This window comes from Brienomyrus brachyistius, unplaced genomic scaffold (genome assembly GCF_023856365.1).
Source record: "Brienomyrus brachyistius isolate T26 unplaced genomic scaffold, BBRACH_0.4 scaffold55, whole genome shotgun sequence".
Taxonomy (NCBI): Eukaryota; Metazoa; Chordata; class Actinopteri; order Osteoglossiformes; family Mormyridae; genus Brienomyrus; species Brienomyrus brachyistius.
Window position 1 is genome coordinate 1,646,760 of NW_026042330.1, and position 14,213 is coordinate 1,660,972.

The 14,213-nt window shown below is 40.8% G+C and overlaps 1 protein-coding gene across 8 annotated transcripts in view; it reads left to right on the plus strand.

Annotated features, from left to right (window-relative positions):
* The window catches only part of LOC125724110 (rho GTPase-activating protein 23-like), a 107,170-nt gene that overhangs the window by 82,748 nt on the left and 10,209 nt on the right, over nt 1-14,213 (plus strand). For 7 of the 8 annotated variants that reach the window (XM_049001057.1, XM_049001056.1, XM_049001051.1 and 4 more), the window contains exons 8-19: nt 2,406-2,561; nt 3,055-3,169; nt 8,350-8,389; nt 8,795-8,932; nt 9,072-9,395; nt 9,828-9,889; nt 12,050-12,168; nt 12,310-12,428; nt 12,518-12,670; nt 13,366-13,444; nt 13,787-13,860; nt 13,960-14,049. In XM_049001057.1, the coding sequence (XP_048857014.1) occupies nt 2,406-2,561; nt 3,055-3,169; nt 8,350-8,389; nt 8,795-8,932; nt 9,072-9,395; nt 9,828-9,889; nt 12,050-12,168; nt 12,310-12,428; nt 12,518-12,670; nt 13,366-13,444; nt 13,787-13,860; nt 13,960-14,049 (1,469 nt within the window). The remainder of the gene's footprint in view (nt 1-2,405; nt 2,562-3,054; nt 3,170-8,349; nt 8,390-8,794; nt 8,933-9,071; nt 9,396-9,827; nt 9,890-12,049; nt 12,169-12,309; nt 12,429-12,517; nt 12,671-13,365; nt 13,445-13,786; nt 13,861-13,959; nt 14,050-14,213) is intronic. The other variant, XM_049001055.1, reaches the window with a different exon arrangement.

Consider the following 14,213-nt stretch of genomic DNA (forward strand, 5'->3'; position numbering starts at 1 on the left):
CTTTAGACTCACCCCTGCATGCTGCAGGTATCACTGCGACAAAGTGTGATGGCTGCTGTCAGCCTGCTGCAAGTTGCCAAATTTAAATATTGTGTCAAACTAAGCTAACAGTTTGTCTGCATACAAACAGCTTCTATTTTAACTTGTACAGCTTTACTGTAGCTTTGCTGCTTTAGAAGACAAACGGCGGTTGAAGGGAGCAGCTGAAAACATCGCTTATTGAACAGCTGGTTTGGTTAAGGACTCTCGCCAGCTCTTTACCAGTAAAGGTTTAGTAGCGATTACAAGCACTGCTGTTGTTTTCCTTCATTCCACCTGAGTTCACCATCACTGTAACAGAACCGTCTCTTGGCTGTTAGTGTATAGACAGGCTCCAGCTCCATGTTAGTTAACTATGACAGCATAATTTTCACTGTTGTTGTGTTATCAGTGTTTTTATTGAGGGAAAATGGGGGCTGCTTGGGCTGAATGTCATACTTTTTTTATTCACACATATGCCCATAAATACATTTCTATAGCAGGTCTGTTTTAGCGGCGAATGTGAGTGAAGCACTCGCACTTACTTTGTATACCGGTTCCGCTCTGTGGACTGGATGCATAGACTGGGTGCTTTCTGTTGAGATGTTGAATCATTGATGTTGTGCTATTGTGTTAAGCTAATTCGGTTTTACAATGGGCACACTGTACAGTATTTTTGCTTTTATTTTGTTTGAAACGGTCCCAAACTTTAGACATTTTTTGTCTTTTTCTCTGACTTTCCTCACTATTTTCCTTGTCTTCCTCCATTGCAGCATCAAATCAACCCTGCTACACATAATGCAGCGTAAGCACACTGTGCGACAGTAATAATCCTCCGAGTGAAACACGGTGATCACTAAGCAGTACATAGTCATGCGGATTATACGAAGCATCGAAGAAAAGCATTTGCATCAAGGATTTTTTGAGTTACTCGATGAATCGTTGCAGCCCTAGTCTGAACTGGAATATAAAGTAAATTCAACAATGTAAAAACTTGTTTAAAATGAGTTGGGATAGTAGATTTTAATTTGTAATTGAAGAATGCTGATTTAGGCGTTAACATGAGTTACATCTTTCACAGGCCACACTAATGTCCAGTAGCGCTGGTGGGTGCCTGGCAACTCTGCCGAGAAAATTTCGATTCAGTGCCGAAAATCATGGTCATAGCAAGATCACTGACCCACTGTGATCCTCTAGTCCAACAGTCATATTGTCCAAAGACATACTGAGACCCTATACCAGGATACGCAATGGCAGATATTTCGCTCCACCTTTCTTTCTACATGACACACAAGGGGTTTGCAAATGTCAGAAAATGTACTTGAGCATATTAAAATACTCCAAATTTATTTTGTACAATTAATTTTGCAGTGAGGCTGTTTTTTAATGGTGCTCAATCATAACTGTTGCAGGTAACAATTTTTATGAGAAACCGTCCTTGGTGTTTTGCTGCCCCCTTCCCTGAGTGAATGTTATACATAATGTTGTAACAGCATCTGCTTATTCTAAAATCCTTCCCGCTACTCTTTAGTAGTCCTTCTGCAGATATAAACCAAATGTGATAATAATTTCTTCTCTTTTAATGACGTAATTTGTTTGAGACTCCCAAAGAAGTAGTAAATTTACCAATTATACTTCAAAAGTACTCTTTCAGTCTGTTGATGCTGAAGAAGCTGGGGTCATCAAAATGTAAATTTTTTTTTTTTTTTTTTTTCTTTCTAACCTATGGTTCCCAAAGTGGGGGTCACAAGATGATTTCCAGAATATGTGGATAAAATTTTGCAAAGTTAAAAATAGTGGTAGAATTTGCAGATATTTCCCTATTCATTATTACATGATGTACATCATTGTCTGTGACTCGTTTACAGCTAGTGCTCAGAGATCCTCTCACCTCGCTTAAATCAGTAGTTCGTGAGTATTTGGATTCCCAAAAAAATTACATCAAACTGAACAGAGAGTTAATAAGACCAATAATGTTTTCATAGCTTGCTGGAGAGGAGAGCTATCAGTTTTTGTCAGTCTGTGTGGAGGGATTCCACTGTGCTGGTCGGACATGCAGCTCTGTATCGGGGGTTTCTTTCAAAGGGTAGCTATCATAATGGTCACTGCCTGCAGAGCTGCTTCCTCACCTCTGGCTTTATGCATGCGGGTAGCATTTCCACCATGTGGTGCAGGGCCCTGAGTGGCAGTGTATGTAAAGGGCCTGTTCCTCAGTGTGACTTTCTGATGCCCCCTATGGGATTCTGCAAACTATGTGTCACTCAATGTGCCCTCTGCTGAATGAGTTTCTGAGTGGCATTTCCAGGCTTGGCTTGTCTTCCCTGGCCCTCCACTTTCCTTTCTACTTAACCCCCCTTTCCTGGTCCCTGACCCCCCCACCCCCTCAGATGAACCAACGAGCCCCAGCGCCGACCTCTGTGCCCGGCATGTGCTCGCCTCCTCAGTGGTGTCCAGCGCCATGAGCTCCACACCCGCCGTTTCTTCCAACCCTGTTTCCCCCACCTTCACCTTTCCCTTCACCAGGCTCTACTCTGAGAACTGCAGTGAGTGATGCCCAATCTCCCAGTGCCCCCCTCATACCGACCATACCCCAGCATAACTACCCAGAAGGATTACCCACCACTTAGGTCTTCTCTCACTGTCTGTGGTACGAAAGTAAAAAGGCTCTGATTGGCAATTTACTTTACAAAAAAGCAAAAAACAACAAATATACTACAGGAAGAGCTACTGAGACTTTCTGAAGTCTTGTATCATGCTGTTCCAGATTATCTGTAAGTCTGGTTTCATTGGCCTAATCAGATTTCTTACTGTGTTCTCCAGCACAACAGCAGTGAGCAAAATGATGTTTCCATGGTATCCCAGTCCCAAACCAGCCCCATCATACCATTTCTCCTTCTCTATCCTGTTCTGTTCTGCTTTGTTCTCTGCTCACCCTCCCTTCCTGGTCATCTGACTTTTACCCATTTGTTTGAACTTCCTCCCCCTTCTTTGCACATAGCACTGTCACCTGAGTCTCCTTTCCCTCTCCCTGTCCAGCCGATGACCCCGAGTCCAGCCGACATTCCTCTTCTCTGCTGGCTATCACAACAGAGCGTTCCAAGTCCTTTGATGAAGGACTGATCGTCTTCCGAGATGAAGGCCATGGCTTCTCGTGAGTATCTGTAGTGCATGCGTACCATTACAGTGGCCTCCTGTGTCCATCGCTACATGTCACATGATCTGCCACATGACACACATGGCATGTCTATCTTTCCATAAATGAAGAAAAATGTTCCTAGATGAGGCAACAGCGGCAATAGATATTCCTTGTTTAATCATTTAAGAGGCACTTATACATGGGATGAAGGTTACTTTGGTGCAAGGTACAAAACCATAACACGAACAGAACTCCTCAACCTAATTCTAGGGTTTAAAAGAATGAAATCTTGGCCGACTGTTTTTTAATACATAAAACTGGAACTAAACAGACAACTGTTTTAAAAGCTTAGTGCAACTCATTCACTCGTAATAAAATAAACACAACCCAGGTAAACTAAAATAGTACAGACAAAATCAGGTCCTCTACACTTCAGTCTACTCTCCAGTGCTACTGGTAGGTCAGGTGTTAAATGGCACAAGACACAAATTGGCAAATCATACTGTAGCTCCCCTTGCATTGATTTATAGGGTATTTAACACTTTGTTGGCTTTTTCAGGCTGTCGCGTATAGCCTGGACATAATTCACCATAGTCTACTATGCTCAGAGAAAACTCCAATTTGTCCTCTAGATGTACAGCTAGAAATATTTTGGCAAGTAATGCCAAATGTAGTAATAATATTTTATTTGTAACAGTACCCAGTGTGCTACATAGTAAAATAAAGAACAGTTACAACAAACCTGCCTTTACACACTCATGAACTCATGAGATTGATATTTTTAAATTCCTGAATTGGATAATGCATGTTGTATAGTACAATTAATGCCATATGTCAACCGCTTGTGGTCAGAAATACCAGCTGAAGTGGATAGAACACTTGAAATCTTGACCCCGGTGCTGCAGACAAGGTCGATTTGTATGATTTTTAACATGAACAGGGAAATTAACACAGGATTGTTGCACAAGACTAAAGCAGTTTAGCATATCAGAAAGTATGTTTGCAAAGTTACACTGCAGACTTTTAGCATGAATGTTCATGTCACCAGCTTCCACCACAGCAGGACAGGGGGGGTTAACAACGGTTAAAAGTTATTTCTATAATATTTATAGAAAAGCAATTTCTGAAAAGCAATAATACACAAAATAACACCTAAAACCTCTTTTATACCTTGTGCAAAGTAGAAAGTGCCACTGCCCCCTCCTGAGAGGCACCTCCTGACGTGTTACACAGCAGTTTTACAGAACCTGTATGTTAGCACTGGGCAAGTCAGTTTGCCTGACATTATCTTCATGGAACTAAATGGCAAACACTGTCCCTTGTTAATGCAATTAACTGTTGCAGCCTAAGAAAGTTCTTCAGTAAAACAGCAAACTGCTTCCTTGCAGTCCGTAAACTTAGACCAAAGAGATCAAACTCCGCGGAGAAATGATCCAGAACAGGTCTGATGATTTTCTTTAGGCATAGCTTATCACTCATAATATAAAAATCTGCTCCTCCTTTAAAAATAGATACTTTCCACTTGTAGTATTAGTGCTGCAACCAAGTACATATTTAAAGAAAGTTATCCTGATCAATGGTGAACACAAGCAGAAAAATCATATTTGCACGTGGGAGTATAGTCATGTCTCCTTGCATGGGGGATTGATTCCAGGACCCCTGTGAGTATGAAAATCTGCAGATGTTCAAGTCCATTATATAAAATGGTGTAGTATTTGCATATAACCTACACAAATACTTGGGACACCCCATTAAATGTTTTGTTCTTTATTAATAAATATCAACATGTCAATATTAAATCTTCTTTCAAATCATATCTGTAGATAAATGTGATGTAATTGTATCAGCTATGCAAAAACAAGAAACAAATTGTCTTATTTAACAAAAGAAATTATCTATGATGCCAGTTTTCACTGAGGAAAAAGGTAGGACACCCTCAAATCCATTACTATTTAAAATACCTAGAATTAGATTCTGTTGCACCACATCTGCTGAAAATGATTAGAACATCGTTACAGGGCTTTTGGGTGGAGCCTGCCTTATTTAAACCACAGACATTTAGTTTGGTTTGTTCTTGATTGTTGAAGTGAGTGGTATCACCATGGTGAGATCCGAAGAGCTCTTTGCAGCCTTCAGAAAGAAGCTTGTAGATGCATATGAGTCTGGGAAGGGATATAAAAAGATCTAAAGAGAATTTGAAATCGGCCATCCCACTGTCTTGAAAATAATTTACAAGTTTAAATTAAACCAATTGCCAAATTGGCCAGGTCAGGTAGTCCTAGAAAGTTCAGCCCAAGAGCAGACTGCAAGATATTGAAAGAAGTCTCCAAAAATCCTAAAATGTCATCACGGGTCACACAGGAAGCTCTTGCCACAACTGATGTCAAGGTACATTCATCTACCATTAGAAAGAGACTGCATACGTTTTATTTACATAATAAAAGTATTTATAAGGTGTGCAAGGAGGAAACCCTTGCTGTAAAAAAAAAAAAAAAAAAACAATATCAGGGCAAGACAGAAGTTTGACCCGGACTTTTGGAGCAATGTGCTTTGGACAGATCAATCTAAAATTCTACTATTTGGACACAGTAACAGGATATTTTTGGTATAAACCAAAGACAGATTTTGAGCAAAAGAAGCTGGTACCAGCTGTGAAGCATGGGGGTAGAAATGTCATGGCTTGGTGCTGCAGCAAGACCTGGCCAGCTCACCATCATATAATCCAGTATGGATTTCTTATCGTATCAGAGTGTTCTTGAGGACAATATCAGATCATCTGTCCAGAAGTTGAAGCAGAAGTGGGGTGGACCATGCAGCATGACAATGACCCAAAACATTTCAGTAAATCTACCAAGAAAATGCTTAGAAGAAAGAAATGGAGAATTTTGGAATAGCCAAATCAAAGCACAGATCTGAATCTTATTGCAATCCTGTGGGGTAATTTAAAATGGGCCATGCATGCGAGACACCTTTCAAACATCACACAGCTTAAGGAATTTTGCATTTGAGAGTGGGGGAAACTTTCCTTAGTAAGAATGGGCATCTTAGTTAATTTCTTTTTTAAAATAAGTGAATTTGTTTGTTGTTTTTGCATAGGTAATGCAGTTACATCACCTTTATCTACAAATATAATTTGAAACAAGGTTTAATAATGATATGTTGATATAATATATACAGTCAGGTCCATAAATATTGGGACATCAACACAATTCTAATCTTTTTGGCTCTATACACCACCACAATGGATTTGAAATGAAACGAACAAGATGTGCTTTAACTGCAGACTTTCAGCTTTAATTTGAGGGTACTTACATACAAATCAGGTGAACGGTGTAGGAATTACAGCAGTTTGTATATCTGCCACCCACTTTTTTTTGAGTGTGTATTTCACTTGCTAAAGACAAAACTGAAGGGGAAATGCCCCAAGAACAAGCAGGAACAGAAGACAGTTGCAGTAGAGGCCTGGCAGAGCATCACTAGGGATGTAACCCAGCGTTTGATGATGCCTGTGCATTCCGGATTTCAGGCTGTAATTGACTGCAAAGGATTTGCAACCAAGTATTAAAAAGTGAAAGTTTGATTTATGATTGTTAATTTGTCCCATTACTTTTGGTCCCTTAAAAAGTGGGTGGCAGATATACAAACTGCTGTAATTCCTACACCGTTCACCTGATTTGTATGTAAATACCCTCAAATTAAAGCTGAAAGTCTGCAGTTAAAGCACATATTGAAAGCACATTTCAAATCCATTGAGGTGGTGTATAGAGCCAAAAAGATTAGAATTGTGTCGATGTCCCAATTTTTATGGACCTGACTGTATATAAATATTTGTGCTAAATATTTAATAGGTGTCCTAGTTTTTTCACATGACTGTAGCTGTCACTATCAGTGATGCCTGGCTGCTACAGCAGGGCTTAGTGTGGATGTTCTTGAGTATCCTATTAATTTTCCCCAATTTTTTATATTTTTTTGCATATGTCAATAGGGTGGCTGTTTATATTGTTGTCTTCAAATGGCTGGTTCAGCCTAATTGTTAATACATTCATTAACTTTAAAAACTAACAGCTCTCATTTTATGATGGTGCATTGGTTGACCACGATGCCTGAAGCTAAGATAGTTGCTTGGGATGATCCAGTCATAAAGTCTTTAACAGGAAGTCCATTCTAGCATCGATGTTATAGTACAGGGGGGTTGGGCAGCTAGTTGCCCTTAGATTCCCAGAGGTGTTTTTTTTCTCCTTACTGTGGAGATTTAGTTTCCTCTCCTATATTGGCTCTTTTCTTTTTCTCAGTCTGCTCTTTTTCCTTTATCATGAACAATTTAGTACATGGTTAAGCTGTTCACTGCCTCCAAAAGCAAGGAGTGCTGTTTGTAAACCTTACTGGCAGTGTGTTTTATGGTTGTAGCTTCAGCTTCAGTTCATGGGTGAAATGACAAATGGCTACAGACAAACAGGCAAACCTGTATCTAATATGGCTGGCAGCCATCTTCCTGTGACCCACACAGTAACCAGAATTATGTGTCCAGGATGCCACTGAAAAGCCATCTGTGATCTTTGGCAGGGTGATACAGTTAGCAGTGCTGCCACTCTGGGTGCAGGGCCCTGGTTTTCCTCAAGGCTACCAGTTGTTGATTGCCTTACCCTTAGGGTTTCATTCATGCTAATTAGTCTGCGGGTGAAGCACACGCGCACCGATAACGTTTGGTCAAGTACTACTGTAGCAGAATTTTGCCACCTCTGAAGTTAATCTTCAAAGACCCAGATGGACTTCCGAGTGCTTTGATTAGACAGCCAAGCTCTGTTTATCAAGCAGTGTCATTGACAGCTATTGAGTAAGAGGGAAAGGTATGAAATAACTGATGTGGACATGGAGCCTGGTGAGCTAGCAGAACTCGGGTAGCAGTGCTGGAACCCAGGGAATCAGATTTGACAGGTCAAATGACACAGTGTAACAAGATACTGGGTTACCAACCCTATGCCGTAGTCCGTACACCTTTAGTCCCCTCCAAATGAACAAAGTCCATGAGGCCGTCCATCACAATCATAATGACAGTAGAATGTTAAGAAGTGAAAATGTCCATGAATTCAGTCGGGGAAACAAACTCAAAAGCATCTCCATATAAGTACAACGTACTGGGACATTCTTCATTATTTGCCTGCAGTATCTCTCATATTCTGCTCTTGTTCTTACAGGAGACTGCCAAAAAGAGTCAAAAGCTTTTTTGCAGATGGGGTGAGTTTTAATAACATACATATGTGCATTACAGCACTGCTTTCCAACATTTTCATTCAGCTGCTGATTATTTGGCCAATATGTTTCTTCTTCACAACGTTCATGGTTTACTCATTCTATCCAGCTAGAACTTAACTGAAAATTCTATCCTTCTTCCTTCAGGATCCATTAATTTAATCACTATTATTTGCTCTTGGCAACTGTAATACCCCATTAAATGAACTTTTTTTTATTATCCTTTGTGACTTCCAGCATTACATATGAGTTTCAGAGAAGGTTATGGAAATGTCATACAGACTCATTCTTCTATGTGTTCCTGGTATGCCTATGCGCCATTGACTTGACGTGCGATCAGTAGTTTACCCACATGCACTTTCGTGACTTGTTCTCCTTCCTCACACTCAGTCCTTTGACAGCCTTGGCAACGTAGTGGAGGCACACTGCAAGCGTCATTCCACCTCTGAACTCGGCACCCTCACCTTCAGCAACATACGCAAGGAGGGGTGGCTACACTATAAGCAGATCCTCACAGAGAAGGGCAAGGTGAGTAAGATCCTAGGGTATGTGGTAATCTCATCTTAATCACTACAGCCCTTACATACCCAAGTGCGAACACAAAAAAGGTTTTAAAACCTGCTATGCTTTAAAAATGACCCATAGTCCTTCCCTCTCCACATCCCAGAAGCTGGCCAGTGGCATGCGGCCATGGAAGCGGGTTTTCTCTGTGCTGCGTTCCCACTCGCTCTACCTCTACAAAGACAAGCGGGAGGCAGTGTTGCATGGAGCCACCCTGGGGGGAGGGGCCAGGTCGGCCCACTGTGAGGATGAGCAGTTAATCAGTATCCGCGGCTGTCTGGTAGACATTGCATACAGCGAGACCAAACGCAAACACGTGCTGCGCCTCACTACGCAGGACTTCTGCGAGTACCTTCTGCAGGCTGAAGACCGTGATGACATGCTCAGCTGGATCAAGGTCATATGTGAGAACAGCAGGACTGACAGCGAGGTTCGAGGACCCCTGAGTCTCATCTCTGTACATGTTTCAAATATACAACACCTTACTGCACCCTCCACACCCTCTTGCAATATCTATACACATACACATCTAAACATAATTATTGTGCTAATCTTAGGCAACTGTGTGTTCAAACTTGTTTACAACAAAGCTGGAGACGATCAGGGAAGCACACGTGGGTAATCAGGGGGCGTGGCACACACGAGGAGCGGACGAGCCGGGCATGACCGGAAACCTGTGTAATACACTATTAGTCCATGTATATAATCACAATAAGTAATAAATAGTTGTGTTTATCAGTTAGTAAAACAAGTATGTAACATATCTGTGAGTTCTTTTTAAGAATGTTTTATAAATGAATTATATGGATATCTTTAGCATAATATTATCATGCTTATCTATACTACTTGTATTATTTTTCAGGAGTTTGGGTCCTCTAGGCAAGCACTAATCAATAAGAAGCTGAATGACTACAGGAAGCAGAGGTAGGGCCTTCATAATCATGGCTTTAAGTGTTTTTTTCTTGAGTTTCTTCAACAGTTAAACAAAAAAATATTAAACAGAAGCCGAGCAACAGTATATTGTTATGTACGACTGCCACCATGCCATTAAAGATGAAGGTTGCATACTGTAGATTTCAGGTTAAATATTTTTAAAACTATATAGGCTGAGAGGACTGTAGGACATCTGAAACTTGTGCTTACTCAGCAGTTCCGACAAAGAAATCTAATTGGACAAGAGCCTTTCTATAAGTGCTCTTTTCAGAAAATAAGCACGCATGGACATTTCACATCAGATGTATCACTCTGCTTTACAGGCGTACCTAAAAACTGTTACTGAATCTTAACCCTCTGGAGTCAGCGATCCCAGCCCCCCATGGGATCAAACGGAAATCTTGTCAAAGAGTGTAAAACACTCTGCAGGAAATGTAAAAAAAACAACAGGACCCTTGAACCTTTTCCTATATATATAGAGGAATAAATGAAGCATATTTTTAGAACTTTGTAAGGAGAATAAAAAAATCAAGACTGACAGTGTCTGAGTCACAAAGCCACCCACTCATAGGGCTATTCGTATGATAACAATATGATAATCCTGCGGTTGTTACTGGGTCAAGAAAACATGTGAAAACTCCCATAAACTAGAGCACATGTCTGGGTTTTGTTTGCACTAACTAGAGACTTTCAACTTTGTATTTTGTGATGTGAGAGTTTCTATTGAATAAATTCAGTAAAAAAAAATCTCTTCAATTTTTGGATAATTGTGGGTAAGCAGTGACTTTGTAAATTACTTATGTCCCTTGTTTTAAAATTTTGATCCCTACTGTTGACAACTAGACTGTTCCTTTAGCATTTTTCACTACCTTTATGAGACTTTTTATAAGTATAAGACTGCAAAGCAGTCGTATTTAACTTATGTTTCTTAAAATATATGCCATACAATAGCTTAAAATAGTATAGATTGTATTTTCTGAAAATAAGAGATTTTATGTAAAATATTAACTTTTGCACTAAAAATACTTGTGTAATTCACATAAATGATGCAACTTACAACAATGATGCAACTTGTTCAAAAAACGGAAGATGCGAAGTTGAGACAACAAAATAAAAAATAAAAGCAGTGGGGGTATGTTTCCCAAAGGCATAGTTGCTCATTACCTTTGCATTACATTACACATTTGTGTTTGCAGCATGCAACAGAATGGTTTCAGCTATCTAAAGTTGCTAACGGGAGCTTTTAGGAAATGTGCCCCAGTTAAGCAGTAAAATATTAATATATTTTGCAAATTATTATATGGTTCAAAGTATTTCTGTTGCTTGGCAATAGTCAACAGTTGGCTGGTAGGAGCTATTTTTTGCGGAGGCCCATGAATGTTTAAATAAATAATGAAGCAAAATATTATCTGTTGTGGCTTATTAATGTTAACTTATTAATGCTACTCTATGAACTGTTGTGTTTATACCGCTTATCCTACTGGGTGATGGGGGGTCCAGAGCCCCCCACGGAAGCAGTGGGCACGAGGCAGGAAACAAGCCAGGATGGGGGGCCAGCCCATTGCAGAGCACACTCACACACCATTCACTCACACATGCACACCTACAGGCAATTTAGCAACTCCAATTAGCCTCAGCATGTTTTTGGACTGTGGGGGGAAACCGGAGTACCCGGAGGAAACCCCACGACGACATAGGGAGAACATGCAAACTCTGCACACATGTGACCCAGGCGGAGACTCGAACCCGGGTCCCAGAGGTGTGAGGCAAACTAACCACTGCACCACCATGCTGCCCCTTACAGCCATATTCATTAGGTATAATTATATAGCATCTTAACCACTATAAGCTGTCCCTTTTGTTTTGCTCTATGCATTAATTTAAGTTTATCCAGAAAACACCCCTGATAGCAGTCTCCCATTTTGCTAATGTGTGTACATCCATTTAATGTTACAAAAGGATGACCCAAAACATTTTATGTCTTCTGAGCTGTGAGCGACTGAACCAGCAGGAAATTTTTACTTTGACCTCCAGTAATTTGTAGCATGATACATTTGTTGTTTGGTGTCTGTTAGCCTTGTGTTGCATGAGGCTGAGGGTGAGTCCCCATGTGTTTTTGAATAGTAAGCAGTGCATCTGTTTCCCCTTCAGTCCCATGGGCAGTAAGCCGGACTTGTCCCCAAAGCTGCCCCGCATGAAGCCTTCCTTCCTTCTGCCCAAGGCAGATTATTCTGGGGCACCACCTCATTCCCCTAAGACTGACAGCAAAGGTGAGCAAATGTAACACGGTAGGGTGACGTTGTGGAAATCAGCCATCTGCAGCCGACCTCTTCAGGAAGCACTGCTGCCAAAATGGCGCATGGTCTGTTTAATGTGGCCTTTTCTCCCTATGGGGTCTCTTCTGATTGCAGAGGAAAGCAACTTTCCCAAAGCTCCATGGGGAATCAACCTCATGAAGAAGGTCAAGAAGGCAGGACCCAAGGCGTTTGGGGTGCGGCTAGAGGACTGCCAGCCTGGGGCCATCAACAAGGTGAGTGGGCAGCTCCTTTCAGCTTTGCATTGCTCCCTGGGCCTCTGCTTGTTCATGCACACTCATGTGGCTCCTTCCCATCGTCCTAGTTTGTTCCTCTCATAGTGGAGACTTGCTGTGGGCTGGTAGAGGAGATGGGTCTGGAGTACACAGGGATCTATAGAGTCCCTGGCAACAACGCCATGGTGTCCAGTCTGCAGGACCAGCTCAACAAGGGGGCTGACATCAACCTTGCTGAAGAGGTGAGTAGACTAAGCATTAATGTGCGTTCGCATATCTTCACTTGTAACAGAAACGGAACTGTTCATATTTCTGTGGTCAAGTCCACATAAAATGTGCACATTTGCACATGCACAAATAGCATGGGAGGAACAGTGGTGTAGTTAAGTAAAAGTACAGACACCACACCAAAATGTTACTCAAATAAATAAATAATAAGTAAAATACTACTCAGGTAAAAGTAAAAATTACCTGAGTGTAAAAGTACTTAAGTAAAAAGTGGAATCTATTGATCTTACAGCCGATCCTTTTAAATTCACTCAAGACAGGTTTGAATATAGTATTGTAAGTTACAGTGCAGCGCAATAAGGAAAAGTGAGTTGGATATTTTACTTTCATTCAGAAAATGGAGTGAAACTTGCAAGTGCTTCCTCGCATGGATTTCCGGAATGAAAGTGTAATATGCCACTCAGTTTTCCTTATTGCACTACACTGTACCTTATTATGTTACTATATAATAAAACAGAGACATACGTAGTGGGTGAGGACCCAATATCTTGGATGTGCGGACACAATATGTTGGTGTCGGAAGCATGCGATTCCAGAGAACTTCGTTTCCTTCAAGTGCGTCATAAGGATACGTGCATGTCTGCAAGTGTGCAGTGTTATATATATTAGTATTATGTGATAACTGCACCTCTTAAATTTGTACCCCTAGAAATGGCAGGATTTAAATGTGATCAGCAGTCTGCTGAAATCATTCTTCCGGAAGCTACCAGAGCCTCTGTTTACTGACGGTGAGTTCCAGTACTGCATCCCAGTAGGCAGGGAGAGAATAAAAACCCAGAATGGCATTGGCATATATTTCATTTCAGTCTCCTTCACACTTTGACTACAGCAGGTTTAATATGAGCATATTTTGAATCATACTGAGATACATAAATTGGGTATATTGATTCTGCAATATGCAATGAGACTTAAATTAAGTTTACATACAGTAAATATCCTCTTAAGTGATATTATGTTGTTTTTCTATGTCACTATGCAGGTTTGAAACCTTCTGTATATGTCTGCAAGTCCGACATTTGAAATTCCCAGCCAGGCTGTTGTTGCTAATATTGTGACTTTTCACTCTCCAGATAAGTACAGCGACTTCATTGATGCCAACCGGATGGAGAATACCAGCAACAGGCTAAAGACCATGAAGAAACTGGTGTGTTGATAATAAGGGACTTATTTGGGAGTGGTCAATCATGATAATTGTAGTTCTTTCTTATGATTGTCTCTCATCATGTTTCATGGCTGTTTTTAGGTTCATGACTTGCCCGATCATTACTACCACACCCTGAAGTACTTAGTTGGACATCTGAAAACTGTTGCTGACAATGCGGAGAAGAATAAGGTTTGTGCTACAGAAGCTCAGCGCTGTGATATAAGCTTCTTATAATGAGCCCCAATGCAAGGTTTTTCAGAGGGCCCCTTGTTGCATGGTAAACGTTTACAACATTTTACTAGGGGTAGGGAAAATCATAGGGATCTGTGCTTTGCTTCCATTTGGGAATTGGG